The sequence below is a fragment of the Syngnathus typhle genome, linkage group LG5, assembly GCF_033458585.1.
Source record: "Syngnathus typhle isolate RoL2023-S1 ecotype Sweden linkage group LG5, RoL_Styp_1.0, whole genome shotgun sequence".
Classification (NCBI taxonomy): Eukaryota; Metazoa; Chordata; class Actinopteri; order Syngnathiformes; family Syngnathidae; genus Syngnathus; species Syngnathus typhle.
The window spans coordinates 10,338,880-10,354,812 of NC_083742.1; the positions used below are offsets into that span (position 1 = coordinate 10,338,880).

The 15,933-nt window shown below is 44.3% G+C and overlaps 2 protein-coding genes across 2 annotated transcripts; one reads left to right on the forward strand and one right to left on the reverse strand.

Annotated features, from left to right (window-relative positions):
- The first annotated feature begins 606 nt into the window (after positions 1 to 606).
- On the forward strand, positions 607 to 13,644 carry snrnp200 (small nuclear ribonucleoprotein 200 (U5)). Its single transcript, XM_061277865.1, has 44 exons — positions 607 to 887; positions 1,071 to 1,234; positions 1,626 to 1,797; positions 1,888 to 2,080; positions 2,174 to 2,229; positions 2,314 to 2,412; positions 2,489 to 2,641; positions 2,727 to 2,826; positions 2,969 to 3,105; positions 3,190 to 3,267; positions 3,387 to 3,560; positions 3,674 to 3,811; positions 3,917 to 4,072; positions 4,161 to 4,331; positions 4,411 to 4,604; positions 4,715 to 4,838; positions 5,479 to 5,628; positions 5,694 to 5,936; positions 6,015 to 6,203; positions 6,289 to 6,486; positions 6,565 to 6,717; positions 6,804 to 6,884; positions 7,078 to 7,161; positions 7,285 to 7,391; positions 7,476 to 7,594; positions 7,685 to 7,839; positions 7,922 to 8,111; positions 8,194 to 8,367; positions 8,457 to 8,617; positions 9,097 to 9,324; positions 9,416 to 9,607; positions 9,710 to 9,888; positions 9,982 to 10,133; positions 10,219 to 10,327; positions 10,797 to 10,905; positions 10,999 to 11,188; positions 11,254 to 11,418; positions 11,643 to 11,764; positions 11,844 to 11,987; positions 12,074 to 12,250; positions 12,332 to 12,492; positions 12,629 to 12,710; positions 12,962 to 13,054; positions 13,133 to 13,644. Exons 1-44 carry the CDS (start codon positions 843 to 845, stop codon positions 13,280 to 13,282), a joined length of 6,411 nt encoding a protein of 2,136 aa, XP_061133849.1. The 5' UTR covers positions 607 to 842; the 3' UTR covers positions 13,283 to 13,644.
- On the reverse strand, positions 13,582 to 15,786 carry ciao1 (cytosolic iron-sulfur assembly component 1). The gene is made up of 7 exons (XM_061277866.1): positions 15,400 to 15,786; positions 14,921 to 15,069; positions 14,700 to 14,811; positions 14,528 to 14,616; positions 14,254 to 14,455; positions 14,112 to 14,181; positions 13,582 to 14,045 (listed from the first exon to the last, which is right to left on the reverse strand). Exons 1-7 carry the CDS (start codon positions 15,536 to 15,538, stop codon positions 13,817 to 13,819), a joined length of 990 nt encoding a protein of 329 aa, XP_061133850.1. The 5' UTR covers positions 15,539 to 15,786; the 3' UTR covers positions 13,582 to 13,816.
- Positions 15,787 to 15,933: the final 147 nt, after the last annotated feature.

Consider the following 15,933-nt stretch of genomic DNA (forward strand, 5'->3'; position numbering starts at 1 on the left):
TGTGGCGTTCTTGTGACAGAGAGCGACAGAGTCAGATCACATTGTTTGGACACAGGCCGAGGACAATAAAGGATTTTGACAACATATTGGGTTACTTGAGCTCAAGGTGTTGGAACAGGGGTCACCAACCTTTTTGGAGCTGGTAGCTCTCAATGTGCCGATATGTGGTTTTATATAAATTTACATATACATATACACACGCACACACACACTCGATTCCACAATCCGGCCCTCCCTGTGTGGAGTTTGCATGTTCTCCCTGTTCCTGTGTGGGTGTTTTACAGGCACTCCGGTTTCCTCCCATTTCCCCAAAAACATGCATGGTAAGCTGAGTGCGGATGGTTCGTCTCTGTGTGCCCTGCAATTGGCTGGCAACCGGTTCAGGGTGTCCCGCGCCGACTGCCCGATGACGGCGGGGATAGGCTCCAGCACACTCGCGACCCCCGTGGGGACAAAGCGGTACAGGAGATGGGTGGATGGATGGATATACACACGCGTCTATTACCATTATAACCTTTAGAGGGCGCTACTTGTGTGGCTATTATAACCCTTAGAGGGCGCTACTTTCGTTCGCTTGTGTGACATCTTGCACCGGAAACGGAAAAGAGAGAGGAAGGAATTTGTCGTACACTCGTGTTAGCGGCGCAATCATAACGTATCCCGAACGTGAGTTCGACAGAAACGGGATTATTTTAATCTACATTTTCATGATACACGCCGAAATCCGACGCCGATGATTCCTGCATATACTTGCGAGAAGCACGTGCAACGAATTTTGTGGTGGATTTGAGCCTGTATTGCATTATTTTTAAAAGTGCGCTGAAAGCTAACAAAGTAGCACCATGGCGGATGTGACCGCTCGCAGCCTGCAGTATGAATATAAGGCGGTGAGTATTTTCCTGCAGAATACTTGGCACTGAACCTAATTTGGTTTGTCGTGTTTATTTAATACGATGCACAATGTGTTTACCTAAAGTCCTTAATTTTGCCGGTTCGTGTTAGCTTAGCAATTAGCGTTTAGCATCACTGGCTACTTCGTCCCGATTCATTGTGTTTGTTGTGAACCATAGAACTCGAACTTGGTGTTACAAGCTGATCGGTCACTGATCGACCGCACACGAAGAGATGAACCTACGGGAGAGGTCCTGTCCCTGGTGGGGAAGCTGGAGGGAACCAAGATGGGAGATAAAGCTCAGAGGACCAAACCTCAAAAACTGGAAGAAAGACGAGACAAGTTCGTACTGTCCTGATAAATCTATTCAAGAATTTAAATTAATATTGTTCGATGTTTGTATAGCATGTATGGGAAGGATTTACATTGTTAATAAATACAGGCATTTACTTGATTTTTATGATAGTTAGCTGTGTGTCAACACTTGTTGGAAATATTTTTAAGTTTTAAAGTGAATTTTATTTTTCACATTCTCCGACAATACATTATGACACAATAAACAATTGCACAATTTTCACCGCTTGATCTTATGTATGACAGAAGTCTGACAGTACATCTTTTTATTCTTAAAACTCTGTGTGGTTTGGAAATTTTCAAATACATCTACTGTGAGTTACATTTAAGATATTTCTTCAGGACTTTCAAGTCATCTTTGTAATTTTCTGATCAACAGGAGGCGGAAAAGAGATGAGGACAGACATGACATCAACAAAATGAAAGGCTTTACTCTTCTGTCAGAGGGCATTGATGAAATGGTGGGAATTGTTTATAAACCCAAAACCAAAGAAACAAGAGAGACTTATGAAGTTTTGCTCAGCTTCATCCATGCTGCTTTGGGAGATCAGGTCTGTAAATGAAACTCTTTAACATCTGAAATTTGGTTCAAATAAATGTCCACTATCTAAGTAAATTTGACATGACTTGTCTCTCTATAGCCACGCGATATTTTGTGTGGAGCAGCAGATGAAGTTTTGGCAGTACTAAAGAACGATAAAATGAGGGATAAGGAGAGGCGGCGTGAGGTTGAGCAGCTTCTTGGACCTGCGGATGACACTCGCTACCACGTGTTGGTCAATTTGGGCAAGAAAATTACAGACTATGGGGGTGACAAGGATTTACAGAATATGGGTATGTTGAAAAGAAAAAACCTGCTCACCTAGTTGCCAATGAATCATGTTTGTGAACTAAGTATTTTTTTCCCGCAAATCCACTTTTTTCTAGATGACAACATTGATGAAACATATGGTGTTAATGTCCAATTTGGATCTGATGAGGAGGTATGTTTATTTTGTGGGTAAATGTTTGAGGAATCCTTAATTTTGCAGCCAAATATATGTATTTTTAACTGTATTACTCTTCAGGAGGGTGATGAAGACAAGTATGGAGAAGTGCGCGATGAACACTCAGATGAAGACAGTGAAGGAGAGGAAGCTGATGTGGGCTGTGCTCTCTCAGCCAATGTAAGTGAATCTGCTTGACGAGTTGATGTTAAGTCAGCCTGATTCTGTATTAATAACTTTCCCCTGCCCCATTCAGCTTGGTGCCACAGGCGATGTGATGACTGTCAAGAAGAAGGACCTCCACCCACGGGACATCGATGCCTTTTGGCTCCAACGACAGCTCAGTCGCTTTTATGATGACGCTATTGTCTCTCAAAAGAAAGCTGACGAGGTCTTAGAAATCCTCAAGGTCTGTTAACCATCTTGTGCTTTACGATATCTCACTGTGTGGTTGTTTTTTTCTTATAGACTGAGTTATTGTCTCTTTTCTCCAGACTGCCAGCGATGATAGAGAGTGTGAAAACCAGCTTGTATTACTTCTGGGCTTTAACACATTTGACTTCATCAAAATCCTTCGGCAACATCGTCGCATGAGTAAGTGCTTGTTGCATTAGAGTTATTCTGGCACGGAACAAGGAGGAGATCTATGAAGACATTCGGTGGCATAGTGGACAGTCAAATGTTTACATTGTCCTGTGAATCAAAATTTAGTTTGCATTCTTTTCGCAACCCACAGTTCAGTATTGCACAATGCTGGCAAGTGCTCAAAGTGAGGCAGAAAAGGAGCGGATCATTGGAAAGATGGAGTCTGATCAGGAGCTGTCAAAGATTCTGTACCAGCTGCAAGAGACTGAGAAGGAGGATATAATTCGGGTAAGGTGTATGTCTATGCATTCATTAGTGTGCAATTATTATTATTTACATCTTATTTCTTGGGCTTTTTTTTTTTGTTTATAGGAGGAGCGATCCCGCAGGGAGAGGGTAAGGAAGTCACGTGTGGATGACATGGAAGCAATGGACACAGGCCATGGAGAGGTAAATATGTCACGGGGTTGATATAGATGCAACACAGCATGTTGAAATTTTGTCTGTTGCCCAGCCCTAATATGAACAAGTTGGAAAATTGTTTATAATATCCCGTCTTTGTCCTACAGGCAGTTGCCCCCCGACAACTGTTGGACCTTGAAGACTTAACCTTCACCCAGGGAAGCCATTTCATGGCCAACAAGCGTTGCCAGCTTCCAGATGGTTCTTTCCGCAAACAAAGGAAAGGTTATGAAGAAGTACATGTGCCTGCACTCAAACCCAAGCCATTTGCTGACGATGAGGTTTGTTTTTGTTTTTTTGTTGGGTCCAGATAACTTTTGTTGCGACGTTGATGAATATTTGTTCTTATTTTCTTCATTATTATTCCCATTATTTCCCATTATTGTGTCATTAGGTGCTTGTCTCTATTGAGAAGCTGCCCAAGTATGCACAGGCTGGCTTTGAAGGTTTCAAAACCCTAAACCGTATCCAGAGCAAGCTGTTTAAAACTGCCATGGACACTGATGAGAACCTGCTTTTGTGTGCGCCAACGGTAGGTTGACCACTGATGGAACACATTGGATTTTCCACCCCAGAGAGTCTTTTCACATTTGCTTTCGCTCTAAATTCATGTGCGTGTGTGTGCGTGTGTGTGCAGGGTGCTGGTAAAACCAATGTTGCTCTGATGGCAATGCTTAGAGAAATTGGAAAGCACATAAACATGGATGGAACCATAAATGTGGATGACTTTAAAATAATCTACATTGCACCCATGCGCTCTCTAGTACAGGAAATGGTGGGAAGCTTTAGCAAGGTAAGTCTCACTGCCTTCCAATATATTTCATGTCTCACTGTGTTTCAGCGCATTTGCCCTCTGATTGATTTACTCTTTTGTTCTCCAGCGGTTGGCAAGCTATGGAATCACAGTGTCTGAGCTGACAGGAGACCACCAACTATGCAAGGAGGAGATCAATGCTACTCAAATAATTGTCTGCACCCCTGAAAAATGGGACATCATTACTCGAAAAGGTGGCGAGCGTACCTACACCCAGCTTGTGCGCCTCATTATCATTGTAAGTGCCATCCGTGTGTTTCTTTTAGACTCCATGTTGTAGAAAGCGTTTGAAGTCACAAATTCGAATGCTTGTGCAGGATGAAATTCACTTGCTACACGATGACCGTGGGCCCGTGTTGGAGGCTCTCGTGGCGAGGACCATCCGCAACGTGGAGCTGACTCAAGAAGACGTGCGTCTGCTGGGTCTCAGTGCCACGCTCCCCAACTACGAGGACGTGGCAACCTGCCTGCGTGTTGATCCTGCCAAGGGACTCTTCTACTTTGACAACAGGTGTGCCATGCAAATGTTAAATGTTTAGCTAGGGCCTTTTTTATTTTTTTTGGTTTGATCAAATATATCAAGTGGCCTAAATAATGACGCGTGTGGCATTCTCTCACCAGTTTTCGACCCGTTCCCCTGGAGCAGACTTATGTTGGCATCACAGAGAAGAAAGCTATTAAACGTTTCCAGATCATGAATGAAATTGTCTATGAGAAGATAATGGAGCATGCTGGGAAGAACCAGGTAGGCCTTTTACTGGTTTGCGTTAATACTCTGGCCTCCGATCATTTTGTTATTTCCTCATGCTGAAATAATCACAAATTAATCTAGTCAAGGCTTTAGTGCATACTGTTGTATGGAGTGTTGTTGTATTGTTGCACCTTTCTGTAACATGCTGCCAAATCCCTGGCTTAAAGGAATGGAGTAAATGTTGTTAAGGAAGCAATATATAATAAGTCTTCACTGTTTGACATTTTTGTAAGTTGAAGAGGAGCAGAGTTAAGCCTGGCTTGTTAGCGTAAGTCACAGACATTTACCCCAAGTGTGTTTACCCAACTCAGTGGGTATTGAAGCAGTAAAAGGTTTGTTATTGTTTGAGTTGTGAAGTCAAATATTAATTCACCTGGTTTCACTTATTTTAAGGGTAATGTGAAATATAATTTCTAAAACATTGTTTTCATCTGTTTTTAGATTCTAGTGTTTGATTATTGGGGATTCAACTATCAATCAAGGCAATAATTGTATAAACACCATCAGGGATGTTGTCAATTGCATTTTTTTTTTTGTGTGTGCAATTTGCAGCATGGCTCAGCCTTGATTGCGCAGGTTTACTGTACAGCGAATCACATTCAGGCGGCTTCTAACTTATATTTGGTTCTGCCAGGTGCTCGTATTTGTTCACTCCAGGAAAGAGACTGGAAAAACGGCCAGGGCTATTCGAGACATGTGTTTGGAGAAGGACACGCTGGGTCTTTTCCTTCGAGAGGGCTCAGCCTCCACTGAAGTGTTGCGCACTGAAGCAGAACAATGCAAGGTAACATCAAATGAGCCACTATTTTTGAACTTGAATTCTCATTTTGCCTGAATTGCCTTTGATAGAACCTTGAGCTGAAGGATTTGTTACCTTATGGCTTTGCGATACACCACGCTGGAATGACCAGAGTGGACCGTACGCTGGTGGAAGATCTGTTCGCTGATCGTCACATTCAAGTTCTGGTGTCCACGGCAACTTTGGCTTGGGGTGTCAACCTTCCAGCACACACTGTCATCATCAAAGGTACACAGGTCTACAGCCCTGAGAAAGGCAGATGGACTGAGCTCGGTGCCTTGGACATTTTGCAGGTCAGTGTCGAGAGCATACGAAGAAATAAAGGCTGCCCTGACCGGTAAATGACATTATTGATTATAATCCATTTTTAGATGCTTGGTAGAGCTGGTCGTCCTCAGTATGACACTAAAGGAGAAGGAATCCTGATCACGTCCCACGGAGAGCTTCAATATTACCTGTCCCTGCTCAACCAGCAGCTTCCCATAGAGAGTCAGATGGTGGGCAAGCTTTCTGACATGCTTAATGCAGAGATTGTGCTGGGGAATGTTCAGAATGTGAAGGTGAGTTGCTGTCAAGCACCATCAACATTAGTAGAATATTAGAATAATCACTGAAGGTGTTAAGCATTTGGCTGCTACATTTTAGGATGCAGTGAACTGGCTGGGTTACACCTACCTGTACGTGCGCATGCTTCGCAACCCAACACTGTATGGCGTCTCCCATGATGACCGCTCCACTGATCCCCTGCTGGAGAGGCGCCGTACTGACCTGGTGCATACAGCTGCCAATGTACTAGACAAGAACACCCTCATTAAATACGACAAAAGGACTGGTAGTTTCCAGGTATGCGCCAAAGTGAATTGTCATTGTTTTTTTTTTTCAAAGAGACCGTTTCTAATATGTCTCTTGATCTTGTTAAAGGTGACAGATCTGGGCCGTATTGCCAGTCACTTCTACATCACACATGACTCAGTTCAAACCTATAACCAGCTGCTCAAACCAACCCTCAGTGAGATTGAGCTCTTCCGTGTCTTTTCACTTTCTTCTGAGTTCAAGAACATTGCAGTTAGAGAGGTATGATGGACTCCCGAATCACAGCACAAGAACACGTAATAATGCATGGATGCTTATGATACAATATACTGTGGGTTTGTTTTTAGGAGGAGAAGTTGGAACTCCAGAAGCTGCTGGAGAGAGTTCCCATTCCAGTGAAGGAAAGCATTGAGGAGCCCAGTGCCAAGGTAGCTGACGCGCCATAGGAAGGCCAGACCCAGAATCGAACCCGCAACCTCTGCACTGAGGCGGACGTGCGAACTAGCGCTGCCTTTCTTGAAACATGTTTTATTTATTTAATGTGTTAATTTGTTAGTTTTTTTTTTTTTGTTAGTTTTATTTATTTAACTTATTTTTTTAACAATGTTTTTGTCTTCACAGATCAACGTGCTGCTTCAGGCATACATCTCTCAGCTCAAATTGGAAGGCTTTGCCCTTATGGCAGACATGGTGTATGTGACACAGGTAAATATTGTATTACTTATATTTTAATTGTGCTCTTAAGTGTATCCTGATCATGTTTATCCAAATTATGACACGATACGAGCGATGTGGTTTCTAATTAAGTCGATTCCTTTCCTCTTGCAGAGTGCTGGAAGGTTGATGCGAGCTATTTATGAGATTGTTTTGAGCAGAGGCTGGGCTCAACTCTCAGACAAAACCATGAATCTATGCAAAATGATTGATAAGAGAATGTAAGTCTATCATCAAAATATACAAAAGATTTTTGTGGTGGATTAGCAAAGACAAGATGCTAATTTGTAGGTTTTTTTTTTCAGGTGGCAGTCGATGTCCCCACTGAGACAGTTTAAGAAGTTGCCAGAAGAAGTGATCAAGAAGATTGAGAAGAAAAACTTTCCCTTCGAACGTCTCTATGACCTCAACCACAATGAGATTGGTTGGTTTGGGTTTCCCTCCTTCTACAGTCTCAAATTCCATCTACAGTCAGAACCTTAGTAATCATGTTTTTTTTTTAAATTGATTTCAGGGGAGCTGATTCGAATGCCCAAAATGGGCAAGACCATCCACAAATATGTGCACCAGTTCCCAAAACTGGACCTAGCTGTCCATCTGCAGCCCATCACCCGCTCCACCCTCAAAGTGGAGCTCACCGTCACTCCTGACTTTCAGTGGGATGACAAGGTCACTAATTAACTGCCATTGGCGGCAAATGGTGTGCAGCCTTGTACATGTTGCTGATATGTTCGTATGTGGCATGTTTTAGATTCATGGTTCATCAGAGGCTTTCTGGATCCTGGTGGAGGATGTTGACAGTGAGGTCATCCTGCACCATGAGTACTTTCTGCTCAAAGCCAAGTACGCCCAAGATGAGCACCTTGTGACCTTCTTTGTCCCCGTATTTGAGCCTCTGCCCCCACAGTACTTCATTCGTGTGGTTTCTGACCGATGGCTCTGTAAGTGAGCGCAGCTTTTATCCAGGCTCCTCTGTGTCGACTTAGTACACATTTCAAGTAACTTAAATTGCTATGTTTTCAGCTTGTGAGACACAGCTTCCCGTGTCATTCCGTCACCTGATCCTGCCTGAGAAGTACCCCCCACCCACAGAGTTGCTTGACCTGCAGCCCCTTCCTGTCACAGCTCTCAGGAACTCTGCCTTTGAGGCCCTCTACCAGAACAAGTTTCCCTTCTTCAACCCAATTCAAACACAAGGTGCAATAAACGGGAATGTTTTGTATACCCCATTGAACCAAAGTGAACATTTTGTGGTTTGAATACAATTTAATGATGTGTCCCTCCAGTGTTCAACGCAATATACAACAGTGATGACAATGTGTTCGTGGGAGCCCCCACTGGGAGCGGAAAGACAATCTGTGCTGAATTTGCTATTCTGAGGATGCTTCTTCACAACGCAGAAGGTCGCTGTGTCTACATCACCCCCATGGAAGCACTAGCAGAACAGGTAGGACTGGGAAGTCAATTTTGATTTAACTTAATATTTCTTGAAGAATAATGTAAAATAAATAATAAATTGTCACACAATTTCCAGACAATTGTTTACGTCTGCCGGATGTGTACACTTGTGCACACGGACGTCAGCGATGGTTATTGTTTTGTTTTTGGCCTGCCGTTACATTGCGCAGAATGTCACGTGACACATTCCCGAAACTGATTGGCTGACACGAGGCGTAGCGAGGCAAAAGTTAGTCCGCGGAGAGGTGTTTTTGCATTGCGCGTCAACCCGTCCCAAGCAGCATAAGTAATGTGCCGAATTTCAAATGTAAGGCCATAGTTGTAGGCTTTGGTTGTCTATTCAATTTCACTTGAGATTTTTTCTATATACCCTGTTTATGAGGATAAGAAAACCTGCTTTTATTTTAAGGACGTATTGCACCACACTAATGAAGGCCAAAGAGTTTCAAATCCTCTTTCCCTGGTCAGGTGTTTGTCGACTGGCACCAAAAGTTCCAGGATTTCCTGAACAAGAAGGTGGTGTTGCTGACAGGAGAAACAAGCACAGATCTGAAACTGTTGGGTAAAGGAGACATCATTGTCAGCACCCCTGATAAATGGGACATCCTGTCTCGCCGCTGGAAGCAGAGGAAGAATGTCCAAAATGTCAGTCTTTTTATTGTGGATGAGACACACCTCATTGGAGGAGAAAATGGGGTAAGAATTAAGTCGTAGGCTAAACTGCTCTATTTTAATTCGGACGTTCATCATGATTGTAAGACTTTTTTTTTTTTTTTTTTTTTACCAGCCTGTCCTGGAAGTCATCTGCTCAAGGATGAGGTACATCTCCTCTCAGATTGAGCGGCCCATACGCATCGTGGCCCTCAGCTCATCTCTGTCCAACGCCAAAGACGTGGCTCACTGGCTGGGTTGCAGCACCACGGCCACATTCAACTTCCACCCCAACGTCAGGCCTGTGCCTCTGGAGCTGCACATCCAGGTTTGGAAAAGTCTCAGCCGTTTGTCCAGACTCTGCTTAAGTGTCAGGCGTTAAGGAACAAGTTCAATGTGCCACTCTGAAGTCGTGTTTACGCTGTTTTAGGGCTTCAACGTGAGTCACACTCAGACTCGCCTGCTCTCCATGGCCAAGCCGGTATATCACGCCATCATGAAGCACTCGCCCTCCAAACCAGCGGTGGTGTTTGTGCCGTCCCGTAGGCATACTCGCCTCACGGCCATCGACATCCTTACTTTCTGTGCAGCTGATGTGGTTCCTCAGAGGTCAGTCTCCCCTCCGGTTGATACCAAGTTGCTTCATAGTGGAAAGTACACTTACACAGTATACTGTGACTCTTAATGTTTGTCATCTTTTAGGTTCCTCCATTGCACTGAGAAAGATCTTGTGCCTTTCCTGGATAAGGTAAATGACGCAACCCTGAAGGAGACTCTGGCCAATGGTGTGGGCTACCTCCATGAGGGCCTGTCTGTAACCGAACGAAAAATAGTGGAGCAGCTCTTCAACTCGGGTATGACCACTGATGCTCTGCGCTTTCACTCCGCTGCATTTGAGTGTGAAGGTTTCAGAGTTTATCGTCTGATCTTGTTTTCCAGGAGCTGTTCAGGTGGTGGTGGCATCTCGCTCCCTCTGCTGGGGTGTCAACATCTCTGCCCATCTTGTGATTGTCATGGACACGCAGTACTACAATGGTATCATACATGCGTAAGTAAAGATGAAATGCTTTGTACATTTTGGGGTCTTGCTGACATAGACATAAGCAAGAGAAATTACAGATACACTCTTAAAAGGTTAAATCGGAATAGGTTTTGAACATTACAAAAATATATCAAATCTGCAACCATATGTGCTTTTTGACAATAAAATATGACGGTCCCTCTCTCCTGTCCGCAAGCAAAGCATAAGCTGAAAATGAGTAAATTCCAATACTAGCCATTTTTAGGCCTGCACAATTAAATTTCTTTTTAATGCTGATCACAAATTTGACTGCTGTGATTAAAATACCTTGTTGTCTGCAATATTTACAATCAAGATTCTGGCTCCGCTGCATATCTAATCAAACAAACAGCCAACCACCAGGGGGCAAAGACATAATTCAAGCTGTTCGATGCTAAAGTCAGTTGTATTTCTTCTTACATGAGTGTTTATGTTATGCCGTCCACCACTCTTGCAGCTATGTGGACTATCCCATATACGACGTCCTCCAGATGGTAGGCAAAGCCAACAGACCTATTCTTGATGACGAGGGACGCTGTGTGATAATGTGTCAGGGCTCCAAGAAGGTATGCGCTTTTCATTTTCAAGATGACGCTGAATTGTGCCGACAACAATTAAAGCGTGTTGCCCCCCCCCCCCCCCCCCCCCCCTTTCATCAGGACTTCTTCAAGAAGTTCCTGTATGAGCCTCTGCCTGTGGAGTCCCACTTGGACCACTGTCTCCATGACCACTTCAATGCCGAGATTGTCACCAAAACAGTGGAGAACAAGCAGGACGCTGTGGACTACCTGACTTGGACATTCCTGTACCGTCGTATGACTCAAAACCCCAACTACTACAACCTGCAAGGTGAGGAACCAAGCCGGTGAGTGAAGCCAGACTGGAGCCCACTGACTGTGCTGACTTTTTGGCAGGCATGTCCCATCGCCACCTGTCTGATCACTTGTCGGAGCTGGTGGAGCACACTCTCCATGACCTGGAACAGTCCAAGTGCATCAGCATCGAAGATGAGATGGATGTGGCGCCGCTGAACTTGGGCATGATTGCCGCCTACTACTACATCAACTACACCACCATCGGTTTGTACCATTGTATTGGAATCAAGTGAACCCTGTTTAGCGCGGAGGGCGATGTACGTTCCGGACCTATTCACAAATCTGTGATCTGGAGGGACCATATCATTTTTACTCCCAGACACACACACACACACACACACACACACACACTTTCTTCAAGCTGTTTGGCTCACCGCAACGCGTGTTTTGTTCAATTCCAACTGGAGTGTTTTTGTTGTGTTGTCCAGAGCTATTCAGTATGTCCCTCAACGCCAAGACAAAGATCCGCGGGTTGATCGAGATCATTTCCAACGCTGCAGAGTATAAAAGCATTCCCATCAGGCATCACGAGGATATGCTTCTCCGACAGGTAAATGCATCTTGCTCAAATCTGCCAAGTAGGCTGTTTAGTATCACAAATTCCAAGCATCTGGTTTTGTCAATTGCAGCTGGCGCAGAAGGTGCCCCACAAACTAAATAACCCCAAGTTCAACGACCCCCACGTGAAGACCAACCTCCTGCTCCAGGCACACCTCTCCAGGATGCAGCTGAGCGCCGAGCTGCAGTCGGACACAGAAGAGATCCTGAGCAAAGTGCGCAATTTAGGAGCAGTTGTTCGTTTATCGCCTACCAGGGGTGGTGGCTTGAGTAACGTCCCTTGCGGTGTTGTGCTTGTTAGGCGGTGCGTTTGATCCAGGCCTGCGTGGATGTGCTGTCCAGTAACGGCTGGCTGAGTCCTGCCCTGGCGGCTATGGAGTTGGCCCAGATGGTCACTCAGGCCATGTGGTCCAAGGATTCCTACCTCAAACAGCTGCCGTTCTTCACCTCAGAGCACATCAAGCGCTGCGTGGACAAGGTAAAGGCCTTCTCGTTATATCTCAAGATTATTCCAAGTACTGGGAGCTTTGGAGTAACGAAGAAGTCGTGAATGAAATAGGGCGTGGAGAGCATCTTCGACATCATGGAGATGGAGGATGAAGACAGAAGTGCTTTGCTGCAGCTCTCTGATGCTCAGATTGCCGACGTGGCTCGCTTCTGTAACCGCTATCCTAACATTGAGCTGTCCTACGAGGTGGCCGATAAGGACAACATCAAGAGGTTTGTGTCTTAATTTGCATATTGAGCTTCATCCTCGTCAAGGATTTTGATGTTATATTGGATTGATGACAAATTAATGTCTCAGTATTATACCAGTGCTTTAATTGAAGGCATATTTGTCCCCTTTTTTTCTTAGTGGCAATCCAGTTCTGGTTCAGGTTCAGCTGGAGCGAGAAGAGGAGGTCACCGGGCCAGTCATTGCACCCATGTTCCCTCAGGTAAGTTAGAAGTTTGATTTTGTCAGGAAGGTAGTGAGGCACGCAAAACTGAATATCTTTTACAGCAGTCTGAACTACGGTCTATCATCATCATTGTGAAACTTTCTGACACTGTTGGTCAAATGTGAGCCTTAGCATTGTAAAGGCATAATTTTATTTGTGCTGCTTTGTACTAAATGTGATCATTGAGGTAGTTCACCTAATGTTGACAACAATTTACTTGTAATCTAACAATAAATACAATTCCCCAGAATCGCGAAGAGGGCTGGTGGGTCGTGATTGGAGACCCCAAGTCCAACAGCCTCATCTCTATCAAGCGACTGACTCTTCAACAGAAAGCAAAGGTCAGTTCACCACACCGTCCGTCTTTGTGAAGCCTGTGGTTCAGTTTTTGTTCAACCACCTTTCATCCTTTCTGACAGGTCAAACTGGACTTTGTTGCACCAGCCATGGGCGTTCACAACTACACGTTGTACTTTATGAGCGACGCCTACATGGGTTGTGACCAGGAGTACAAGTTCAGCACGGATGTGAAAGAGGCCGACAGCGACGCAGACAGTGACTCGGACTGATCTGAGAAACTGCGCAAGCGATCCGATGTTTTCTGTACATAATGTCGTAGGATTTATTTTACTCTAAACTCAAGTACTGGTAATTGTTTTCAGACCTTTTTATTTACATGCATTGTGTTTGTGGTCAGGTCAGCTTTATGATGTACAGTGATCCAGAAAGAAAATTTTAGTTTGGTAATACACAGAATCATTTAGATCTCATATTCCATGTAGGCACTTTTTGTTGTTGCTCCATGACATTCAAGTTTGTCTTGTCACAATAAGATACAAAGGTGGTACAGTCAGGGATAAAACACAAGTGAATTTTGACCAGTCCATTTGTTTTTAATAAGATTTGTATTGCAATAAAAAGAAGCGTTGTAGTTGTGTTGCCATGAGCACATATATAAACATTTGGAACCTTTTCTAAAAAGTTGTCAGATGGGCCCCATTTTGTTAGACCATAAGTACATTGAAGATGACTAATGAGAGATTGGAGCTCACAGTTGGAATTGTGACGATCAACAAAGAGGTTAATGTTGACCACACTTAGTCCTAATCTTGGAACCTCCAGATGGCAATGTCACCGCTGTCGCTACAAGAAACCAGCAGTCCTGCTTCTTTTGGGTTCCATGCCACACTGTTGACATCCTGGCTGTGAGCTTTGGGCATGTGTGCGGCCAGCGAGAATAGCGGCTGGTCAGGGTCAGGCGACGGCTCCTCCTTGAATACTCGCACCGCGTCATCACCGCTAGCAGTTGCCAGGGCGCCTGTCAGACGACACCTGAGGGGAACATGAGGTGATGTGTAATCATAATGAAATGACTATTCAACCTCGTGTCAATCTTACCAGTCAACGTCAAAGACTGTGCGTCCATGGTAGCCAGAGAGCGTGCATACACATTTCCAGGACATGTTACCTGATCACAGCACCAAAAGGTTGAGGTCGTTAACACTACGAGAATACAAATTCATTTTCCCAGTCAACTCACCTTGACCACTTTCAGCAGGATATTCTTTCCAAATCTTGACAGTACGATCATCGCTACATGACGCCAGCATCTCTCCAGTGGCGCTGAATGATAGACTCCATACGGTGGACGTGTGGCCCTGCAGCGTGGCCTGACACTCCCAGTCGTCGTCCACTTCCTTGTAAATACAGATGTTGTTGTCGTAGCTCGCTGACGCCAGAAGCTACATGGACATTTGAAAATAAACATCTGTAAGGAGCACGGAAGAAGAAATAGGTCAAGTGCTTCTACTCACTTCCTGCGTCGGATGCCATGCAACATGTTTAACATCTTGTGTATGGGAGTTCAGTACTGTACTACATTCGTATTCGTCATCGTCATCCACTGTGAGGGGAAAGAAATAGCAAGTTGTCAATTGTCTTGTACAGCAAACGCCCTTTAACTTAAACATGGCATTTGACACACACCTTCCCAAACCCAAACACTTTTGTCCCGGCTGCATGTTGCCAGCAGGTTCCCTGAAGGGGCCCAAGCAACACATTTCACCTCATTCTCATGCCCATCCAACACAACCAAGTTCTAAAAGTACAAGAGAAAAGCCTTGGTCATTTCTTCAGAGGACAAACATTTCCAACAGGTTCTATGAAATAGATACATTCGTAGCTTTTATTTCAAGGCTAAAACAAACCTCAAATTCATCATTTTTCTTCTTCCAGATGGACGTGGTGGCATCAAAGCTAGCAGAGGCCAGATAATTCCCACAGGGAGACCAAGCCACCTTCCTCACGGTGCGCTCGTGGCGGTCCTCCAGCACGCCCTTGCAGACCCACGACTCACCTTCAAGTACAACAATAATATGTCAAATAACGTGCACAAATATAAAAATAAAATAAAAATGGCAGGCAGAATATAATATGAACCTTTATATGTTTAAGTTTAAACGTTTTACAGTTGTATCTGTGGAATTTAATCTTTGTTCCCCCCTACTGATTGTAATTTTGGATTGTATTAGTTGGTTACCATGGACCATGTATGCAGATAGTATGTGTTTGAATATAGGAGTGGACTAGGATGTGTGAAGCTACCTGAGAAAATGAGCATAGATGGAATGAAAAGTGCATCCGCCGTTAGCTTAAAGATGAGAAGCTGAGGAGTGAGGCAACTCACCCTCTCGTCCCCAGATCCGGATGGCCTTGTCGCCCCCACACGAGGCCAAGAGAGTCCCGTTTGGACTCCAGCTAACGAACCAGCACCGAGAGTCTGGGTGCGCGTTCAGTCTCTGAACCAGAATCAAATTGTCCTTCATGGCTAAAGCGTCGTCTAGTTTGACAGCTAACCCACGCGTGACTTCAAAATGAAAAGACACCACGCCACCACTTTTTCATGAGCCTGTCACATATGTTGTTGGTCAAGTTTCATGAACCGAATGTTAGTAAAGCGGAAAATATATGACAATCTCGGATTTATCCCGCCGAACAAAGTGATAAAGTTTGACTGCACTGCTACTACGGAAGCGACGCCATGTTTGTTATCTTGTTTAACGCAAGGAATTGTGGGAAAAGAAGTTCCGGTATTTATTTTTGAAAAATATTTTATCTATCAAATTGCACACAGTGTGGCGAATCATGTTGAAAGCTAAATGAAACGTTGATTGGTTAATTTATATGAGGAATCAAACGTAAAGTTACACTTGTCATTTTA

Excerpts from the sequence above, each read along its gene's own strand:
- ciao1 (XM_061277866.1), bottom strand. The coding sequence starts at position 15,538 with ATGAAGGACAATTTGATTCTGGTTCAGAGACTGAACGCGCACCCAGAC. Across the intron at positions 14,456-14,527 it reads CATGGCATCCGACGCAGGAA|CTTCTGGCGTCAGCGAGCTA; the intron begins GTGAGTAGAAGC and ends ATGTCCATGTAG. Across the intron at positions 14,046-14,111 it reads ACAGTCTTTGACGTTGACTG|GTGTCGTCTGACAGGCGCCC; the intron begins GTAAGATTGACA and ends TGTTCCCCTCAG.
- snrnp200 (XM_061277865.1), top strand. The coding sequence starts at position 843 with ATGGCGGATGTGACCGCTCGCAGCCTGCAGTATGAATATAAGGCG. Across the intron at positions 11,765-11,843 it reads AGGATATGCTTCTCCGACAG|CTGGCGCAGAAGGTGCCCCA; the intron begins GTAAATGCATCT and ends TGTCAATTGCAG. Across the intron at positions 13,055-13,132 it reads CTCTTCAACAGAAAGCAAAG|GTCAAACTGGACTTTGTTGC; the intron begins GTCAGTTCACCA and ends CCTTTCTGACAG.